The 23075-nt window shown below is 42.1% G+C and overlaps 1 protein-coding gene across 1 annotated transcript in view; it reads left to right on the top strand.

Annotated features, from left to right (window-relative positions):
- Window positions 1-23075, top strand: part of LOC143928158 (putative ferric-chelate reductase 1) — a 69146-nt gene that overhangs the window by 43784 nt on the left and 2287 nt on the right. The window contains exons 7-15 of the mRNA XM_077452851.1: window positions 1491-1589; window positions 9553-9700; window positions 9786-9899; window positions 10887-11002; window positions 13024-13110; window positions 16468-16565; window positions 18560-18618; window positions 19635-19778; window positions 21832-21893. Of these exons, the coding sequence (XP_077308977.1) occupies window positions 1491-1589; window positions 9553-9700; window positions 9786-9899; window positions 10887-11002; window positions 13024-13110; window positions 16468-16565; window positions 18560-18618; window positions 19635-19778; window positions 21832-21893 (927 nt within the window). The remainder of the gene's footprint in view (window positions 1-1490; window positions 1590-9552; window positions 9701-9785; window positions 9900-10886; window positions 11003-13023; window positions 13111-16467; window positions 16566-18559; window positions 18619-19634; window positions 19779-21831; window positions 21894-23075) is intronic.

The raw sequence follows: 23075 nt of genomic DNA on the forward strand, positions 1-23075 counted from the left end.
TTACACGACCTTGAGAATCAGGAAGCACCCAGATTCAGGGTTCAGTGGGAGTCGGCTCTCCAAACACAGTTTACGGACATGCAATGGCAAAATGCTTGTATACTAGCGCATAAGTGCTCGATTAGCACTAGATTGCAGGAGAATTCATATAAGCTTCTCTCACATTGGTATGCCACTCCGGATAAAGTGAAGAGATGGTACCCGCTGTCCTCAGACTTGTGCTGGAGATGCGGCGAGGCTAAGGGCGATATGCTACATATCTGGTGGAACTGCCCCAAGATAAGTAGCTATTGGGATCAAGTGTTGGGACTAGTTAGACAGATAACAGAAACCAAGATGACTCTCTCCCCGGCCTGTTGCTTACTTCACATCTCTGACCTCTCACTGGGGTGATATAAAAGATCCCTGACCAAACACCTTCTAATGGCAGCAAAATCACTGATCCCTAAATATTGGAAATCCCAACTAATACCGACAGTGAAAGAATGGTTGGGCCTGGTTAACCTTATTTATACAATGGAGGAGCACTCGCTATTGCAGATGAAACGGCTGACAGATTTCACACAACCTGGTCCCCGTGGGTACTTTTCAGGTACTCGGATGCTTTTTCTAGACTCGCTAAGGGGTGATTGTGATACACCTACTTTAGGTGGAATGTGGCTCTCCGGCTCCCCCTCCCCTCCGGGCCCGGTGGGGAGGAGCTGACGGACCCCCTCCGTTGAGAGGGGATCGCTCTCCGTTGTCGCCTTGCTCTCTCTTACTCTTCTCCACCTTTTGTTCATACCTGCTTTTTCTTTTCTCCTTTTATTCTTTTCTTCATCTCCTTATACCTACCTCCTTCTTTGGAATTCATTGCCAAGATCTACAGATACCTGGCTACTGATTCTAATGTACAATTAGTTTTATTGGCATGATTTCAATGTGTTTGTGTATACACCTGGATTACGTTTTGAAACCGTTCTTGTAACGGATCTGCTGCTCAGGTGACAAATTTATTTCTTCTTTTCTTTTGAAGACAAGCTCAGACTTACTGTTTATCTGTTGGATATTTTGCTGTATACGGTAATATGATGTAACCTATGTTTTCTACTGTATCTGTTTATTGGCTTAATAAACTCTTTTAAATTGAAAAAAAAGGAAATTAGTATGGAGAGTTTAACACAATGAGGAACCAATATTGCCTGTGTGGCAGTAATGGGGGGGGGGGGGGGGGGGTTGCCTTGTATACACTGGTAGTGGTTATGCTGTTGTGCTGTTTTTGTTTCCCCATTGTGTTCCTGCATCTCTCTAATCTCATGACAATTTAACTGGGTAATTTCTAAGTTAATACGTACTATGCCTTTAGGTGTGGCAGCTAAAAATATCATCATGACTGTATTACACCCTATTAGCAATTGTAGCAGTTTTCTATTTTTGTCATCTGCTGTGGTTCTATACATGGCAACTGGTTACTTGCTGCCAGATAATCTTAGTTTTTTTTTCTTTTGCAGGGAGATGATGACTACTACTTGTGTGTGATGGATGGCCAGACAGTTGATGTAAACCCGGCATACACTACAGGGCGGATGCACCCAGAAATAGCATCTCCGGTAATGATGAATTTTCTGTACTTGTTTTTCTGCTCCCTCCCCCTTTTTTTTTACGTAAAATATTGTTCACATTTAGTAATGCTAATAATAATAGGAAATATTGTCCTCTTAAGTCCGCCCTCTTTTTTTTTAGTCTGTCTATTTAATACCTTTCTGCCAGTTCCAGTAGGCTTTTTCATAAAGTTTTGGAAAGAGCCACATGCTCAATTTTGGGGTTTCTCCAAAGGTATTGGTGAAGGTAGCATGGCTACCAGGTACTTTTAAGCTGGGTTCCCCAATGTTGTATTAATTACAGGATTGATGATGTAGACTTCATTGAATCTTTAAAACAAACATAAAGTGTTTATTATTATTTTTTTTTTTTTTTTATCTAGTTTCAGCAAATACAAGGTGGTTGCAACAGTTTGTGATTTGTTTGTTGATTTTGGATGATGTGAGAAGAGCTATGCACACGCTTAATTCTATACTAATTAGTACTGATTTATTATGCTTACTGGATATGACGTTTTTAAAGAATAGCATATTGTGCTGCACACCTTTTGAAAACCTTTTTGGCTATCAATATATATTGGCAAGCTGTAACGTTTTCTGGTTTATGATACTTGGTGAAATTGACTGTTGTCACTGCTACCATTTTGCCACTGATACAATTGACTCTTTTCTGAGGGTAAGTGGGTATGGTGTCCATTTTTTTAGGACATTCCAATGAATAGAACCCTTCATTCTCTTTTAGTAAATAAATTAACAAGGGCCAGCAGGAGATGAGAGAAGGTGCTAGTCTGTAGCTGAAGAATTGGGAAGTGTTAAAAAGAAGACTGACCTAGAAACATACTTGTGTTTGAGGGATATGAGAGTAAGGCATTTGTATCCATTAAATTGGAAGATCTGAAATGAGCCAAAAACATGTGTGGCCATTTTAAGTACACCTGTATAGCATCCACAAAGTGCATATGGTTGGCAAAAAAACTTGCGTTTAAAAATTGTGCTCAGACGGAATAGCCTTATGTGTTCCAAGAAGACATTTCCCAGATTCTTACACAACCAGTATCCTAAACGGTTCCCACTGGATTAAATGTAACATAGATTCATTCTGTGTATGCTACAACAAATTCTGGTCATACTATTTACTTTTCACAGCATAATTTTGAGACCTTTTTAAATATGCATATGCATAGCACATTTTGGTTAAAGAGCTAAACTGTAGAAGCTACCTTGTAAGAAACCTTTCATTCACATGTCGTTCAAAGGATCATGCCTCTTTGGATCAGCCCTAGATGTTCTCCTCAGGGATGTTACTGGTGGTAAGAGGACTCCTCTTCCCCAGAGGAAGAAGCCTAAAAAAAAAAAAAAAAAACTAACCTCTGATCTTCTCAACATTTGGTTCCTCCACTGCCTCAACTTAGGCAGGGCCACCTGTAAAGTCTTGCACTCAAGTGGTCCAAATTCTCAAATAAGCCTTCTTTTGCTTGAAATTACACCCCCAGTTGAGGGAAATCTGTTGGGGACACTTGGAGCATTTTGCATTACAGATGCTTGGATGCACAAGGTAGTGTCTCATGGCTACAAACTTGAGTTTTCGTTCCTGTCCCTTCCTTGTTTACTCTCCCCCCACACATTCCTGGGTCTCCTTGTTCAGGTCCAGTGGTGGCTGGTGGGTTCTTCTTTTGGGGGGTGGCAAACAAACAACACCCTCCCCTGGGGTTTGGCATGGCACTGAAACTGCATATCCCCCCCCCTCCGCAGGCGGCCTGGCACTTGCCCACTCATGTGGCGGGGCTGTGGTGTCCTCTCCTGGAGTGCGGGAAGCAGCCACGGCGGCTCCGGTGTCTGCTACTCCAGCTTCCCTCATCTCCTCATCTGACAAAGTGTTAGGCATCTAATAGGATCACCTGATGCTTTGGCTAATCAGGAAACAGGTCTCGCAGACCTTCCTCCTGATTGGCAGGGAAGAACTTTAGTGTGATAATAGCTAAAATTCATTCGCTATGGTCACACAACTGGGTAGGCTCAGAGCGCAATGCTCAGCACTCAGCACTTTTTTTTTTATTCGAGCCCCTGGCTCTAATCAGGTGCTTCAAAAAAAAAAACACACACACCCCACACAATCACTGGAGCCACTGATATGTAGATCAGAGGGCCGGACGCATGTATGGATGGGCTGCCACTGCTCAGGTCTTCAGGAAACATAGTTCATGTTCTTGCTACTAAGTGGTTTCAGGTTTTTTTCCCAATTCCAGAGAGGGCATTTGTCCCCATCGCAGATGTCAATGCCTTGCATGTCTTCATTCGGGTCCACAAAATCTTCATGAATCAACCAGATCTGTCATTGTCTCCGTTCATCAGGAAGACGTTTTGGACTCTGTAGACATCAAAGATACTTACTTGCATATACCAATTATTGCAGCACACCAACATTTTTGGAGATTTGATGAAGGGCCTTGACCCTGCCATTTGGCCTTTCTTCAACAACTGGGCTGTTACCAAGGTGTTTGCTTTATTGTTAACCTCAGTTGCACTCTTGTGGCATCTTCTGGGCTATCTCTGGCTTGGTGGCTCAGTAATCCGGGTCTGAAGTTTGAAAGTTCTGGTTTTTGTCACTTTGGATGTCAGCCTGTCGGACTGGGGGGAGTCTTGGGCACATAGTCAGCACAGGAGTGCCAGGATTTAGCAGCTGGGAGAACAGATACTGTATATGTAGCTACACACAGAAACTGGGACCAGACCATGCATGTATATCTTTAAAGTGAGATTTATTTACAGTGAACAATAACCACACACTAACAGCAATAAACACAAGAATGCATGAAAATCAAAACTGAACAGCTAATATGCAGCAACCCAACTAACTAAATATACAAATATATACACAGAAAATATTCAGGGCAGGGGAAAACTGTGGGAACCGATGGGAAGAAGGGAAACAAGACTGAAAGGAACAAGGCAACAGGATACTGGATACAGGGCAAGGTTAAGGGTAAATGGTAACAGCGTCTGGCAGCAACACAGCAAACTGGAAAATGGGGCAGGAGTAGCCAAAAGCCTGAGGCAAGGTGCCATAGCAGAAGTGTAATTTGCTGGAACCTACTGACTGGGAGACCACTGCTGGTGGACACTGGAACTGCAGAAATCGGCCCAGAGCACCATGGTGCCACCAGCAGGCGAACTTGATCCTGTGTTTGAGTTTCAGGTGACTTAGCTGTTCTTTAGCATTGGGCCACCCTTGGATGGCCATCTGATCAGGTTTCGGTCAGTGCTGCCCCCTTTTTTTTTTTTTTTTTTCTTTTTTAAGCCTAGTCAGCCATGTATATTTCTGGAATCCACAGGTGGAAGCAGTAGATGCTCTGTTGGCTCTACGGGATCAATACACCCTGATATCCCCCATCCCCAAAACTTTGTGCACCTGGTCTGAATCAAGGTGGAAGGCAGTCTGGTGAACCTCATTGCTTCAGACTGGTCCAGGCAGATGTGGCATGCTGTAAACCCAAACTAAAGTGCAGCAATCCATAAAACAAAAATAAAGATGAAATAATCTTCGTATGGTGTGCTAATCTAGTTAGACATCTAGCACCACTGGTCTAGCAGATGCACTGTGGGCTCTGCCAGACCATCCAGACATTGTCCCAAGAGCTGATTTGTCACCCTACTTCATTCCCGGCTTTTATAGCACAGCTGTTTTGAAGCACAGGTTTTAAACGACACGAGCATCTGAGCCCTGATTCCTATATTGCTCATGGCTTGCAAGTCTACTTTCTGCGAGGTCTATAATTGGACATGGAACGTTTACGTCACTTGGCGTGAATTAAAGGGCTTTTACCCCAGGGGTTTCTCCATAGAATGACTTCTCTCCCTCCTGTAGTTTGAATTTGGACCAGAGTTTAGCTCTGTGCACCATCAAAGGTCAAGTATCTGCTCTCTCAATTCAGTTTTCAGTTGGCCCGTCACCCTTTCGATTAAGACCTTTTGTGTAGGGGATCTCAATGTGGTTCCCCCTTCATTTTTCCAGTATGAATCTGTGGGATCAGAACCTGGTTCTCTTTGCACTCCTGAGTTTGCCATTTGAACAGATTAGAGAAATTCTTCCTCTCTATCCTCGATGCTATAACATCTGTGGTTGTCTGAACTGACATTCTTATCTTGCAGTGAACCCTTTTTGGTAGTGGATAGAGACAAGGTGCTGTTGATGTCTGGTACTTCCTTCTTGCCAAACGTAGTCCCTGCCTTTCACTATAACCAGAACATTGTTCACTTGTCTGTCTCCTATCCCTAAATTCTGTGTATATCCCGTAGTTTGGGCTGTGCAAGTCTATCTCTCATCCACTGATTCGTTCAGTAAGACATATTTTTCTTTTTTTTGTCAGTTCCAGTTTGGACCACAAAAAGGGTGCCTCGGGTTCTGATTTTACCATCTCTAGGTGACTGAGACAGGTCATCATTAAAGTTTATGGGTTCAAGGATCGGATATCCCCCTTTCTGTTTCAGGCTTACTCTACTAGATCTGTGAGCGCCTCTTGGGCTTTTTAGCATTAGGCAATGATTTCCCAGATTTGTTAGGGCGCTACCTTGTCTTCTGGTTACACAAGTTCTACTAATGTTACGTATACACGATCGGATTATCCGGCATCTGGGCTCTAGTGGACTTTTTATTCCCAAAAGTCTGGCGGACTTAGAAAGAAGTTTTGACTCAAAATTTTCTGCTGGACTCGGCAGTCCGGTGGACAATCCGCCCGTCTGTGTGCTAATCCTCCAGACTTTTGAAATGAACGGACTTGCCCACACACGGAGAAGTCTGTTCATTGTGAACATGGCTCCAGGTAGACGGGACTAGTGAAGGAAATCCTCACCTCCCATTGGTGAGATTGACACCTCGCTAGCCCCGTCACCCAGTATGGATTTAAAGGGGAAGCTCTACACTGAAAAAAATTGTGTGGGGGTCCCCCCAAAGTCCATAGCAGACCCTTATCTGAGCACACAGCCCAGCCAGTCAGGAAAGGGGGTGGGGACGAGCGAGCGCCCCCCCCTCCTGAGCTGTACCAGGCCGCACGCCCTCAACATGGGGGGATGGTGCTGCGCCCCCCCCCCCCACCCCAAAGCGCCTTGTCCCCATGTTGATGAGGATAAGGGCCTCTTCCCGACAACCCTGGTCGTTGGTTGTCAGGGCCTGCGGGCGAGAGGCTTATCAGAATCTGGAGCCCCCAGATTCTGGCCCCCCACCCTACGTGAATGAGTATGGGGGACGATGTACCCCTACCCATTCACCTGGTGAAAAAAGTGTACATTAAAAAAAACACAACACAGATTTTTAAAATACTTTATTAGACAGCTTCGGGGGTCTTCTCTTCTTCCGTCTTCGGGGGTCTTCTCGCCGGACTCCTCCGCTATCTTCTGCTAGCTCTTTTACTAGCGGAGGAGCCCAGCTTTCTCCTTCGCCACTCTTCGGGGGTCTTGTCCCGCTCTTCGGGCGTCTTGTTCCGCTCTTCGGTTCTTCTTGCCTCCACTTTCTTCTTCCAGCTCTTTTACTAGCGTTGGTCCGGTCTTCTGCCGCCGCCGCCGCCACCTTCTTTATTATTTCTGCTTTCTTCTTCTTTCGATGTTGACACAGCGCTCTCTCTGGCCGCAATGGCAGGGACGAGTTGTGCGGCGAAGTTTTTTTGGCGTTTTTTCGGTGTAGGGCTTCCCCTTTAAATCCATACCAGGTGAAGGGGCTAGCGAGGTGTCAATCTCGCTGATGGAGGTGGTGACATTGACTTCCTTCGTTAGTCCCATCTACCTGGAGCCACGTTCAAAATGAACAGACTTTTCTCCGTGTGTGGGCAAGTCCATTCATTTCAAAAGTCCGGCGGATTGTCCGGTCGTGTGTGTCTGTGTGTGGGCATGTCCGCTCGTTCGGAAAATCAGCAGGGCCTCCCCTGCAAAGTCCGGCGGGTTGTCCGCTGGACTAAGTCCGCCGCATAGTCCGATTGTGTCTACACGGCATAAGTGGACATTCCTGTTTTTTTTATTTAATGTCCGCTTCGAGTATAAGGTCCTTCAATTAGCTGTTTGAGCTGCAGGCAGTTCTCAGTTTCTGTTGTTCATGTTAGAACTGTTAGCATTGTTTGTTGTTGCCAACCTCTAAGCTGGGCTGCTTTTGAAAAGACCTGAAGACTTTTGTACTTCCTTTTTTTTTTTTTCTTGAAGTTTGAGGGCCACAGGTTCCACCCTTCTGTTTATGATCATGCTTTTGTTACTGCTTTGCTACAAAACTGAGGTCTTCTGGTAATGGGATGGGTTTTACCCTGTGCTGGCCTACAGTTTATTTTTGCTTCCCAGGGTCCAATCCTCCTGTAGACGGTAGTAGAACTCAAAGGTTTAAGGCTTCCTGTTTCTCTCATTGGACTCCAAGATAAGTATTTTATGCAGAGTACAAAAATTCTATTGTCTGCATGTATATAAATATTTCCAGCTCTGTTCAAACTTTTGGACTCCTTCATACATACACTTGTGTTTTATATATGGTCTATGACTTCTTGCTTGATGTGTGTGGTGTACTTACCTTTGCTGTAGATGCATTTCTTCTGAGAAAGAAAAAAATAGAATTGCCTTCTAGTATCGGCGGTTTAAGGTGCGTATTTTCAAGCCAGCAGAGAACCCTTCATATGCATCACTTCAGTTGATTCTTCCCATAAATGTCAGGACCACTTAAGGGCTTGTTCACACTTGACTAAACTTCTAATGATTTACAAACACCCCTATGGGGGTTAGACTTGTGTTAATGAGCTGTAGTATGGGCGTTAGTCTGGCGTTTTTCAAGCGTTAATGATGAGTTAAAAATGCTCCCCAAACACCCTATGGGCAGTTTTGAAGCATTTGAGTGTTAAGGTGCGTTAAAACAAATACCTATTTCATTAGTTAATAAACTAATCTTAACCCCCTCCCCCGCAACCACACTGAAACTCCCAGCCAGAACATTTGCGACACAATGCTAACGCTTCATGTCTTGTAAGTGTGTTGTATATTTGCATAAGCGTTTGAGGGGTGTTTTTAACTCCTGATTTTAATGCCAGTGGGAACTTAGCCTAATAGCTGGTTCACACTAGGACGACTTGTCAGGCGACTTGGCCACCTGACAAGTTACGTTCCATTCTGTACAATGTAACTATTCTATTAGGAGCGACTCAAGTCGCTCCGACTTAGAAAAAGGTTCCTGTACTACTTTGGGGGTGACTTGAGGTGACTTGCATTGACTTCTATATAGAAGTCGTTTTGCAAGTCACCGCTGCTGTCGTGTGCAGGTCGCCTCAGGCAGTCGCACTGCAAGTCGTGCTGCCTCAGTGTGAACCGGCTCTAAGGATACTTACTTTTACTAGAAAGTTGATTTGTTTCTGGTGAGTCATCCAAACGACTGGGGTGTGAGCACTTTATTTGTTACTGGCTTAAACTCTCGGGCAGCTTGCGGAATAGAAATTCACACAAGATAAAAGAAAAGGACTTGCATATTCTTCTAAGAGAACTTTTTTGGCACAATATATATATATATATATATATATATATATATATATATGTTTTTAAGCACACTGATTGCTATAGAGACTTGATTGATTGGAATGCTATGCACAGTTCTTTGATAGAACATTGATAAAGAGATTTAATTGTCTTTTGATATTACACTTTCATTTATTGTTTTCTTATGATGTGATAAACTTTTTTTTTTTTTTTTTTTTTTTTTGGTATATTTAAGCGCTGCCAATAGGGGTACGCTTTTTTTGCTAGCTGCTGGGAAGTTTTTTGAGATGCTTATCAGTTTAATTAGACGCAGCTTTCTATTTCATAATCTTAAAAAAAATTATATATTTTTTTTAACAGTGGATGAGTTGTCTGAGGCAGGGAATTAATGTCACTTTCCAGGGAGAAGGTCTACTTGTAAGTAAAGTGTTTAGCTTGTCCTTGCTGTAATGACAAATAACGTGTTATGTCATAATTACAGGGTGTTCTGCAGGACATTGCATGGCGTGTGGCAGACGGAGTCCTTCAGTGTTCTTTCCGCAGGGCCATCCGGATCCCATCATCTATAGAGAGGTTTCCTTTAAATGGCAGTTACTACATATTCTTAGCTGATGGAGATGCAGAGAATGGTATTGCTCTGTACATTTAATCTTGTAGCCATATTTTAGCCATATTTTAAAAAACACATTGTAACTTATAAATAATATTTTTAAGGACTGATCAGAAGACATCATAGACAACCCCTAATAACCAAAAAAATGTTTAATGTTAGTGGAACTCCTGAGGATGTTGGAGGATCACGATCTCCAATACTCATAAAATTTCATGGTAAGTTAATGCTTCTTATATATTTTAAAAGACCTTTTTTTTTTCCCCCAAACTTGAAGTTTATTGATGTTTATGAGACCCTTTAATTACCTTGAGCATGGTTACATACAATAGTGTACAGTTCCATAGTATGACCATACCCTTGACTACCCTTCCCTGAGCCAGTTCTATAGGCTGGGAGTCTGTAGGTTACTAATTTTTGTCCCTCCAGATTACTCAGTAGAGCTTTACTGAAGAGGCTTTAAAAAATGAAAGTAAAGTGGCCTATCCACATTCAATTAATATTTTTGTAACGCCAGAAGGAAGCGTCCCTTCTTGGAAACAAACTGAACAATCAACATGTCCTTCACTGGCAGTGTTATGTTGTGCAATGTGTATTCAATTACCAAAATGATGTACCCTTTCAACACACTGTCACACATACTATATGCACTTGCAAACTATGAGTGGGTATGTGATTAGACTTCGTAATCTTTGTGCTGACAAAGAAATGATTTTAGAAAACTTTCATATTGGTTAGTTAAGCTTTCATCCATTTCTAAAGGTTTATGTAACCATCCTCACTACATTGCACAAAGAATACAGAGCCAAAAACTTTTTTGTGCGGGTGTGTTTTTTTGGATAAAGTAAAAAAGGCTCAAAACCCAATTTTACATGGTATGTTTCCTGTGAAAGGAAGAAAAAGAAAATCTCTGTAACTGAGGGGTATTCCTGTCTTGAGCAGTTGTCACTGAAACGTGGAATATTTGCCATTGCCTTTTTGTTCTGGTGATAGCTCTAAAATTAAGCATTTCTCCTCCTTGTCCCATTAAGGTATGTCAAAAAGGCACATTGGGAAGGGAGAGACAAAGCCTTCTATTTTAAAAAGCTAGGGGGAAAAAAATTACAAATACATTTTTAATTGTATTTGAAACCAAAATTGCTGATATTGGACAACCGGTACAATCACATTGGGGCAGATTTTTCTGTTACTTATTTCTTTAATAGGTGCTATGATGTTCCTGGCCTGGATGACCACAGTTAGCATTGGTGTTCTTGTCGCCCGCTTCTTCAAACCTATCTGGCCAACATCGACATTGTGTGGAGTGAAAATATGGTTCCAGGTGAGGAAAGGATTATTCTATTAAACAAGTCTTCGTCTTCAATTTTCTTAAGCTAGCATTAAATGTACAGTGTGACTCTTAGAAGATGGGTCACTTCAAGTAAATGTGCAAACCTGGAAGGTAAATTTAAAGGCGAAGAATGGCATAGTCCAAATAGTTTTACCTACCCTCACCTTAGAACAGTTGTTTTTTCTTTCATCTGTTGCTCTTTTTATTCTGTGTTCCCATTCCAAGTCATGGTTAGGGGTGAGTAACGGTCCACTTCAGGTTTGAAAGTTCTCTCTTGTGGCTGCGCTCTCCTCACAGGCTCAGGACTGAGCTACAACCTCGAGCGTGCATGCAATCCATTGTAACATTACAAAAAGGGTGACCACTGCCTCCACCTATAGCTGGCCATTGCAGTAAGCAGCATTTGAGGGCAAATAAGATATAAACAGGGCCCAGGATAAATCCAAGGAAAAAGAACGAGCTTACTTACCGACCAGCCCACAGACAACCAAATCAACCTGTCTAACAGTATGCGCTAAAAACAGGTTTGGTCTGCATGGGTTTGCAAATGCATGCATAAGCACCCTGGTATCTGTAGTATCTATCTCTAATGAATGAGCGACCCCACAGTGGAGACACATGCATTATGATAGGTGGAGAGCAGATGGTCTGAAGGGGATCCTCACCCCTTCTTAAATGTACAGAAGCACACTGAGCACCCAGCATGTAGCTTAAGGGCTGCGAAGGTGTCAGTGCGTTGCCTGACCAATACACAGTGATACAAAAATGTGACCACTGCCCCCACCTATAGTTGGCCATTACAGTAAGCAGCATTGGGGGGCTCATAAGATATAAACGGGGCCAAGGATAAATCCAAGGAAAAAAACAAACCTACTTACTGACCAGTGCACAGACAACCAAATCAACCTGTCTAACAGTATGCGTTAAAAACAGAGGTTTAGTCTGCACCTTTTTTGTATCCCTGTGTATTGGTCAGGCAATGCACTGACACCTTCGCAGCCATTGAGCGCTACATGCTGGATGCTCAGTGTGCTCCTGTACCTTTTTAAGAAGGGGTGAGGATCCCCTTCAGACCATCTGCCCTCCACCTAACCATCAGAATGCACGTGCCTCCACTGTGGCGTCACTCATTAGTTAGTGATAGGTACTACAGATATCAGGATGCCTTGGTGAGGCTCTGTAGCTTACGCATGCATTTGCAAATGTGTACAGACTAAACCCCTGTTTTTAACGCATACTGTTGGGTTGATTCGGTTGTCTGTGGGCTGGTCCACGGCAATGTGAAATCAAATTGTCAATAAGAAACGGAGGCACATAACTGTATGCTAAGCTGTGGGGGTTGCAACTCCAGGAGACTGTACCAGAAAACAATAACTTTATGTTCTTCGTCCACTTCCCTGCTCCACTCTGCAGAGATAGAGCACTTCTGAGAAAGATTGACATTGCAGTTCTTTTTCTTTAGTGTGTTTTATTGTGTCACTGACACAGTGAGAGATCCACTCTCGGCCTGGAAGAGAGGAGGGAGAAATGATAGCATGTGCTGATGGGATGATACTGGATGATGGACCTTAGCACCTCCCAGAATACAACTCCACAACTCCTCTTTTTTTTTGGTCCTTGAAAGTGACAGATTATTTGCCAGCAGCACTTTGGTTTTGCCAGACACTTGGTCCTCTGCCATGCATTTTGGCTCCTCCCACTAGCTCCTACATTACTACTGGACTGAATAGTAATGTCTCCAACCAGCAAGTCAGGTTTGACTAGGTGTGCCTAAAAAAGCTACATTCTAGTTCCACAGCAGTTGTTTTACTTGCAATGTTGCAGCTTCTAGGTTCTCCTGAAGCCAGCATGTAGCTTGTGAGTTAGGCAAAGTTCCCCTAGGTCTAAATTCTTCCAGTGAAACAGTTGAAATCTGTCAAATGCTTCCTCTTATGTAACCAGTTTTGCTATAAAACACAAAGAGTCTACCAAGTTATTTGTGAGAGTCTTACAATTGTTTCTTCTTTTACCAGGTACATCGTATTCTTATGGTGACCACAGTGATGCTAACAGCGGTGGCTTTTATACTTCCTTTCTTATACCGTCGTAAATGGAGTAATGTAAGCGAAAATGTGATCTGTCATAGCGCAGTTCATAGTGTGTCTCAAGTCTGAAGTGTACAGTAAGATTAAACTACACATAATATGGGCTCTTTATATAGGCAAATTTTAGTCTATTTTCAGTGTGTGTGCATATTCTTTTTTTATTTGCAGTGCTTGCCTTAAAACACAACTGAAACCATTTGCTTTGGAGCTGCCAGTTGTAATTCCAGGACATAAGTGTTAATGTCTTGGATTGAGACTGGTGACTTAAGCAAGACGGGAGATTTTCTGTGGTTGGGTGATTTCTTGTGAGATCTGATATGATCCCAACCAGCACATGACCTGGCTTTAGAAATCAATTTAGTCATTGTTTAATTTAGTTTTCTATCGAAGACCGGGATAGAAGAGTGGAATTCTAGTTATTTTTTAAAGCAGTTTTTAAATATGGGCTTCATATTTAGTATTTGCTTGCTTTTTAATTTTGTTGTCCCAATTATAGAGCTTGTTAGATCAGCCAGTAAAAGGTGCTCGACGTGCAATTGTCCTATTAAAAATTGAGTTACGCTGTCAGCTACAGAGTGGGCATTGTTTTTAGCAACTCACCTGGCCCTGACTTGTATTGTACTTGTATTGTGAGAAGTAATAAATCTAACCAATTGTGAAGCATCAAAGGCTGCTTTTGCTATCCTCTTGAAAATTCTAGTTGCTTGTTATACTGAACCTCTACTTTGAGTCACTGATCCAGAACAAGTAATCAGATGAAGAATGTCTAAGTAAAGACAGAGGCCTTTATCTGCATCCTGGTGCTGGCTCAAAATATTGAAGTCAGAGGGGTCAGCAGGACAGCCTGGCACCTAGCATTTGCAAGGAGTGCTTTAAAATTAAAGGATGTAGGCTATTTACATGAATCCCAAAACCTGGCCAAAAAACTCCCAGAGATCGGGTCCTCCTGTCTGTCCTCCTGTCCGTCCTTGGTAGGATGTTGCAATGATTAGAATCCGAGAGAGAACTCGCTCCTGTGATAGTGAGGTGAGCAATATTGATTGGAATTGTCTTGGCAATCTCCTAGCAGCAAAGTAGGAATGAGGAGACGTTATTTACTGTTACTGACCTGGAACAAGGATGCAGTATTTGAATCAAGACATCCCTGTTCTGCATATTTTTTGCTCGAGAGTGCTTAGTAACACAAGCATCCTAAATTGCCCACAGGCTGTAGAATTTTATGTTGATGACAATTGCACCTTAAAGTGGTTTTAAAGGCTCAAGTTTTTTTATCTTCTTGCTTTCTTTGGATGTATGCATAGAGCGGGGCTGGGGCAAGCATGCACCAGTGCTTCCAGAGCAAGCGGCTTGCTATTGGGGGCACTGGCTTAAAAGTTGAAGCAAGTAGAGCCAGTGGGGGACCCGAAAAAAGGCGGATCGAGGCTGCTCTGTGCATAACCACTGCACAGAGCAGGTAAGTATGTTTGTTATTTTGTTTTGTTTTTTAAATTAGCCTTTAATGTCACCTTAGAGAGCCTCAGTACTTTTAAATATATACCTTTTTAGGAATAAGAATACATTTTTTTATTTACCTTTTTTATCAGAGCAAACTTTAGTCTAAAATATACAAGGTTGGTGCAACCTATGTGAGACCTGTGCTTGCAGAATAGATACTTCTAAGTAACAGAGGCCATGTTTGTTAGCACTATGAGATGGCATAACTGCTTACCTGCTTCGTAATGATCCAACTTTGATAATATAAAAAAGAAATGGAAGCATGTACAGCCAAGTTGGGGTTTGATAGGCAAGTCTCTCTCATGTTAGGTAATTCTCATTCTATGTTGGTGATCCTAAGTGTTGTATTATGGAAAAGGTTAATTGAATAAGAGAGGTGGTGATATTGGATACTATAAGGCCTCATGCACACAGGCGGTGAGGAGGCTGAAAATATATCCAGTGTAAAATTCTGGGTGTTTTCCTTTTCCGGGGAGTGACAAGTGTCATGTACAGCCAATCATTTGTATGAAGGCTGTATGTGGCATGTGCAATTTATCTTGCGTGGGAAAATGCCTAGAATTTTGCACCGGACATATTTTCAGCTTCTCACCATCTGTGTGCATGAGGCCTAATCTCAGCAGAGCCATCTCTCCCCTGTGCTAGGCAGATAAGTCATCAGTAATCGAACAGAATAGTGTATAGTTTGATACACTGAAGAGAGTTACCTTGAGACCTTATCTTATAAAATACTGTATTAGTGCTCAGCAGGTAATGGTTGCTTGTGATATTTCCATAGCTGGAATTTTCTTTAAAAAAAACAAGCACTAGTATAGCTTCCTGCTTTTCTAATAAAAGCAAGTCTAGTTCATGTAATGCCCCGTAATACCCCGCTATACTTGTGCTAGCAAAAGTAGGACAAAGGGACCTGTGGATATTTGCATGTCTTCAAGATGCAAGGGTAATCCACAATGCAATAGGTTCGTTCTCGCTGGGACTGTTCCAACACCCCCATAACCTAATAAGTCAGTTGGTTAAAACTATTCCCACCCTCACCAACCCCCCATAACTGACTTTTTGCATTCTTTAATAGGTGTTTGCTAAAATTTATGGAAGCACCCTCAGTTTTGCAATTACTGATCTTCATGTTACTGTATTGAAAGGATAACTATAGCCATTGTTTTTCATTCTGAATAGAGTAAGGGAGGGTTATAACCCCTGTCTGTCTTCCTTTCCTTAAATGGGACAAATGGAGAGGGTGAATCTCCCTAACTGGTGCAGGGGTATCAATAAAAACAGGAGTTTTAGGTTCGCTTCACACCTCAACCGGCCACGGATCGCACAACAACGCTGTGCGTCCCTGTTTTCCATGTCAGGGATGAATCTGGGCAGAATCTTTGCCTGAATTGGGCCCTGAAATGGAGGCAAAGATGCACAGCATATCTGCAGTGAGCTCTGCAGTTGTGCAGTGAGCTTCGCAGCCGCCCCAGAGAGATGATAGTCAGTCACGTTCTCCTACCTAATTGCAAATTGGATGTGTGGAAATCCCCATACAATTCGCTTAAGTGTGAACCCAGCCTAACTCCATCTCCATTCTATCTATACAATTTAGTTATACTTGCATTTTTCTGCCTTAGGCTCTAGGTCTTCTGATCTTTGGTTGATAGAGTGCTGTTCACTGTCTACAGATTAAATGGACCTTTTAATACTTAGATGCCATATTCTTTTACTTCACTTACAAGAGTAAATATGTCTGTACAATAGAAAGGTACAGCAGGGTTGTGTCTGCGTGGAAAGTGCTGCTCTGCGGGACATTAAGGTATCTCCTTTTTAATGATGTATAGGATTTTGGAAGACCATACGTTATGTAATTGATAATGAAATCTTGTATGTTTGCAGCGGGCAGGTTATCATCCGTATTTGGGCTGTGTCGTTATGGCTTTGGCAGTTCTTCAGCCTGTAATGGCAATCTTCAGACCTCCGCCTCATAGTCCCAGGTATAAAATCTGCTACAACACATTTTTTCCAATAAAGAAGTCGTTGATTCACCATGAGAGAAATGCAGAGGCTGCTGTAGATGACTTGCTTCTGGAAAAGAAAACTGCCTGGTTGTCCAGAACAAGTAGTCATAAGTCATAAATTCTGACATGCATACTTGTTTCAGGTCAGCAACTCCAAGTGTTCAAGTTGGGGCAGTTGGGCAACTATAATTTTTAGGTGCGCAGTGGCAGCCCATTATTTTAAAATAGTATTGTAACAGGTCAACTTTAAATTAAGATATTTTAGGGACTTTGTTTAGTTGACGAGGCATATTTTAGGGCTACCTTCCCACTTTTAATCCTAAAGGGAGAAGAGTAACGCAATGTTCTAGCTTTTCAGTTGTTATTTCAGCACAGTGTAGAAATACAAGATTTACCAGCCTCCTGTCTATTCATTGCACAACTTTTTTCTGTTTAGTTTTAGCCTCCTTGCTGGACTGATTTGCTTAGGCCCAAAGTTGGTTCACACCCAAGCTACCTCTGTTTATCCATGGTTGCGCAGTTAAAAGATTTCTTATGGCCTCTCTTGTCTATTTCACAACTGGCCTGCCCTAAGCAATCAAAACCATCTCTGCCATATGTGGCTTTCCCAGTTTCCTTTACCACATATACACCCCGACACTGCTACTATTACAGTATGTATATAACTTTCCATGTGTCTATTTGTGGTTTTGAAATCTCTTTTGTGCTCTAACTCCAACATCCACTGTTCCCAGCTGACTACCAGCATTGAATGTTTTAGGGACATTAGGCAATAAAGGCTGATTTATAAAGTTGATGCCTCAACCCAAAATACCAATTTAAAGAGCCTTCAAAGTACCAAGTCTGTACATGTGGGAAGTCCAGTATAATGCTGGCTGTTGACTTTTTCTGCACTGCCCAAAATAAAATGTTTCTAAACAGGGTAAATGTGTAGAGTCCCTCTTGCCTACCGCTTTGCAGTACTTTGTGTCCCCAGCAGGGGCTGTGCAGGCTTTATGCAGATACTGATTTTTAGAAAGTCAGTATTTGCATGGGGTTTTTATGGGGCTTTTGGGGTGGATCTGGGTGGTTTTGTACCACTGAAACCTAGGATAAGCAGGTAAGGGGGTTTATCTTAAATCCCCCATGGTTTACTTGTACCTACAGGTAAGCCTATAATAAAGCTTACCTGTGTGTATATATAGTGCAGTAAATATCTCCTAAACTTGCACCGTTTAGGAAATATTTACTATAGTAGCAGCTGTCAACCTCACTGGCGCATGCACACTGCACTCTCAATGGATGGTGTGGTGTCCATTAAGAGGTCCATGGCTCATGTGTGCATGCGCAGGAGTGACATCATTTTAGCTTGGGCCAGTCAAACAGCTGAAACCTGTGAACCCAGAAGGAAGACTGGGTGAAGATGGAAGTATCAGAGAGCCGTGACAGCGCACTACGGGATGGCTTTGTTCTTAGGCAAGTCTTTTTCATCATGGGCTAGTATGAGATGCATGCAAGTTCATTGTGCTATTATCCTACAGAGGCCCAATGTTTTGGATTTTTTTTTTTTTTTTTTGCGGTTTACTACCGCTTTAAGCTATGCAAATCATAATTTTATATTATAATGTAAGGTGCTTGGCATAACTCAGGGGTCTCAAACTGCTGGCCCTCCAGTTGTTGCAGAACTACAAGTCCCATCATGCCTCTGCCTGAGGGAGTCATGTCAGCCTTGTAATGCCTCATGAGACTTGTTTGAGACCCCTGGCATAATTGATTGTGAGCTAAGATACCTATTGAAGTGATGGCGACCACTAGACTGAATAAACATGTTTATATGTCAGACCTATTCCTGCCAACCCATCACTCTGGCTGGGACAGTTGAGTAGACCGGTGTGAAATCCTATCTGACTTCAAGTCTCTTCTCTGCATTGAAAACTGTCTAATTTTCCTCTTGATTCTGTTAGTAAACTACATTTTTTTTATTGTTACAGGAGGTCACTTTTCAATTGGACACACTGGGGGGGTGGCACAGCTGCCAGAATTATAGCAGGTATGTTGTGTAATAGGGGGTTTCACCACTATTTGCACATTGCTTCTCTGCAATAATTATTACCTTTTGCAGAACAGGTGACACCACCACTACTATGTTCTAATATACTGGTTGATTTGCATCTGTTATTATTATTGTATGTAGGGGGTTTCAGCATTATTTGCACATTGAAGCTCTGAAATTTCTCTAAATGTTTTTGCAGGGGAGGGGGTGGCATCATCACTACTATATTGCAATGCATTGGTTGATTTGCACTGGATATTTATAGGTTTTACCATTGCACTTATAAGTCCGTTTGTAGAATTGTATAAAGCAAGTGTAGGGTTGTGCTGCATTTTTTGCCTTTTTAGTGTTATACAGAGGCCAGGACATACTGATCACCATTGTACGCCATGAAGAAACCTCCACTTGCTGATCAAGCCAACTTGCTGGCCACACCCACCTTTTTGGCCACTCCCCTAGGTGTGTGGTAGCGTGCCACATTAGCACCCTCACTTTTACCTCAAATGGCACCCCCAAAAAAACATTCTGCAGCTTCCCCTGCCTGGATTGGATTTGAATTTTTCCGCCCCATCCCGCCCTCCAAGTTTTTTTCTCTTATCTTATATTCTTAACATTTGGTAGTCATAGCCCAAAAAATTCTAACAAGTATAATTTTTTTTTTTTTTTTTTTTTATCTCATGGACGAATTGTGAAAAATAACATATATATCATGCAATCATTCCATTAACACCTACCACATATACTTTATATATCATTTGAGGAAAATATGCTTATAAAATAGTTTACCATTTGCCAATAGAAAAAAAAAGTATGTCCCCGAATTTAATTAAATAAAATCTGGTCACCTTCATTGAGAAGCATACATACGTTTTGTCTACTCCTATATTTGTAGTCTCCAAGCAACATTTGTTACAGCAGTAATTGTTACATCACTGTGAAATTACATTCTTAATAAATAAATTAAGTAAACAAACGTTAGACTTCCTTAACCAATATTTCCTTTTTATTTGTAGTGGCTGCAATCTTCCTGGGTATGAACTTACAAGCTCTGGACCTCCCAGATCCTTGGGACACCTACACAATGGTTGGCTTTGTACTATGGCACGTCTGTATAGACATCTTGCTGGAGTTGCACAGTTTCTGTCTCCTGCGCAGTGGTGAGCTTTGTTGGTAGCACTCTGTGTTCTCCTGGCTGAAAAGCTACCTTAAGATCCCATAACGTGTTTTTGTTAGCATAGGAAATGATACTGTATATTGTTCTGTGGGATTCAGTATAGAGAAACACTGCTTTTATTTAGGTGGATTTTCTGGGGTTTCCAGTTGGAGGCCCTCAGTAATTGAAAACTGGCACAAGTAGGTTTATTTAGTAGGGAATGACCAACAGGCACTGCAGTAGCTCATTATGTCCAACTAAAGTCTAGTCTGAATTCTGCTTTAGTTTATTGCGCTGTGCACAACTTGTTGCTTTTTGTACTCTGCAAGCCCAATAGTGTCTAAAATGCAATGTTAAACAGTGACTTATGATGAAGCTTTGTACCATTGGCATACAAAATGGTTACCTGTAGCTAAGCTTTACTATAATTATTGCAGGCCTGTGAGTTTTTTCCCTGGCTTTGGTGCAAAATAAGACAAACCTCCAGCATGGATTTTGTGACTATTAAAGAGGTACTGCAGCATCTGAACAACCCCTTTTACTTTAAAGGCTTACCTTTTTACTGCCTTCAGCACAGCAAGCATACTCTCCTAGCCAACAGGTCCAGCATTGAGCTGCTGGGTCCTCCTCTCTGCAGCTGCTGCACAGGTCTGGCGCTGCCATGTTGTCTGTGACAGCTGCCGGCCCTTCTGGGTGAAGGTGCCACTAGGCCCGCCCCCAGGGCCGGCGCTCCCTCTAGGCAAACTAGGCTCTCGCCTAGGACACACTGCTGCCCAGAGGGCGCAGCTGGCCCAGCTTCCAGAGACTCCACAGCTCTATGCCTGTGCGCACAGATTGGATGGATATCATGTTGTTCGCCAGCAGCTGCAGCCAGCGCCACAGTCTACTCCATCCGGCATACTGCTGCAGCTAGTGCTGCTCACTATCACTGTGCACAGTGCAGGCCTAACCTGTGCACGAATTGGAGCATGACCCAGATTGGTTGATGTTAGCTGGGCCGGAATCTCTCTGCCAATCCGGATTGCAAATAGCAAAGCTGCCAGCAGTGCCAGGGGTCCGGTCCAGGACAGGTGCCAGGCAGTGCTTCCAGTCAATGAGGTGCTGCGTGCGTCATGCCTCAACATAATTTCATCCTCCCACCCACACAACAGAGCAGTTAGTCCCTGTCCTTCCCTACAGGTAGCCGAGAAGGTAAGGTAAGAGAGAAGAGATGGGGGGACCAGTGTGATCCCCAATATTATATATCAGCACCAGTATTATAATATATACAAAAGCAGCAGTCTTTTAATTTAATAATACATAATAAAAGCCTGCTGCTTTTTGTTATAATAAAAGACTGCTGCTTTAGTATATATTCTATTACTGCTGATATTGATAATATAATATTGGGAATCACACCGGTCCCCATGTGTACTTAGAGGCTGAGAGTTGTATTGCTAGCAATTTCAGTCCTGTCATTCAGCTGTAGGAGCCGATAGAAATATGAATCAGGTTTTTTATCATTTAAAAGACTTGCGGTTTGCTGATTGCAGCCACGTGTCTTTTAAAGCAAATTGCAAGAACTAATCGATAATGAGAATTTGGGGGGATGTGCAAGTAGCTGGTCTTGACTAGGGTGAAAAATAGTCTAACACCGGCCCTGCAACCCCCCCCCCCCTTTGTCATTCAGAGGCCAATTCTGGAGGCTGGGGTGCGGGCCAAGACTTTGGAGGAAAAAAACCTGTATGTAAATAAACAAAAAAAAAAGCATATATTGGCACAGTTGAGCAGGCGCAGGATGAAGAAGAGGAGAGTGCCGTGGGAGGGTGAAGGTCCGCTTTAAGCATCTCCTGACATCACTATTGCTGAGGTCCAGGATGGCTATCTCTGTTGTGATTGCTACCCTGTAATATTTACCTTGGTAAGTTGCATATGAATAAAATACTTTTTGTGATAAATAAAGTCTTGACGATCGATGGCTTATTTTACACCAGTCATTCATCTTTATAATCTCGAAATGCGTCCCTCTCGTTTTGGGAAAATACTCAAGTATTTTACTCTTTTTCTGCTTCTCACAGAATCGGGAAAAACAGAAGATGATCAGACTTGGATACTAAATCCTTCCTTTATTGGGGAAGAGGTAAGTCTATTCTTAAAATTCATAAATGTATACTGCATCTGTAGATCATTGTCAGTTCTTCTTTTGCAAGATTCCTGTGTATTGCTTCCCAGCAATCGGTATAATTCAGATTTTCATTCTTCGTTTATTTTTTTTATTTTTTTCCAAGTTTTGATTGATTTTTGTAGAACAGAAGTTTTGTGTTCTTTTTGAAAGGTGATAACACAAACCGGTTTTCTACTTATTCACAGAGAAAGCTGAACTCTCATCTCTTCAGCTTTCACAGGAAAAATAAGAACTTAGGCACCATCAATTCACTCAGTATAGAACTCCCATAGGGGATCTTGTTTTGCACCACTCCTGCTGTAGGCCCTATAGACACAAGGTTGCTATGGCTTTCATTCCCATATTAAATCTACATGCAGTGCTGTTCTATCAGTGGCCCTTTAGGGATTGCTTTCTGTTTCATCCAAATTCTAGAAACCCTTTAAAATAAAAGTGTATATGGAAATAAGTTGCTTGTTTTATAATAATTATGTAGCCCTTCCTCTCTGGCAAGGATAATTTAGATTCCAGTTATCGGGAAGGTGAATTAGTATATTTTCATTGAGCACCTGTTGTGGTCTTTTTTTTTTTTCCTGAATTAATATAAAGGTTTGTAGATTGGCAACAAGAAGCAGCTGTCATTGACAACAATTTTGGGTGAACTATAAAAATTCTTGCTTATAACCTTCATAGTATATTTTTATATAGTAATGTATGTATGTATGTATGTATGTATGTATAACATTGATATTGTATATCTTTTTAAAATGTGTACATCTCAAGGCTAGGTTCATATTTGTGGTTCATATTGTGTGCTTGTTCGCAGGAACGAGCACAAAATTCCATGCTTTCCCACAACCCACAAAAAAGTACACCGCTTTTACAGGTGCGTAGCGTGGCATTAATCCTTAGTGGCACTCCAATGCACCTTGATAGCACGTGAGCCAGAAGGCATCATAGCCATGCATTTTGGTGGAGCATAATTAAAAAAATAAAATGTGGGGGTCATTAATTTCTTTTGTGTGATTTCACATGTAGGACAATCCATTGAAATGAATGGACTGCCATAAACATGATGTGCAAAAAACGCATGCGTACCATCCATCAGACCTGCATTTTAATCCCAACTCCAGAAAAAACTTATTTTGTATTGAATGT

Source organism: Lithobates pipiens, unplaced genomic scaffold, assembly GCF_037356315.1.
Source record: "Lithobates pipiens isolate NorthernLeopardFrog02 unplaced genomic scaffold, aLitPip1_a1.2 Scaffold_23, whole genome shotgun sequence".
Lineage (NCBI taxonomy): Eukaryota > Metazoa > Chordata > Amphibia > Anura > Ranidae > Lithobates > Lithobates pipiens.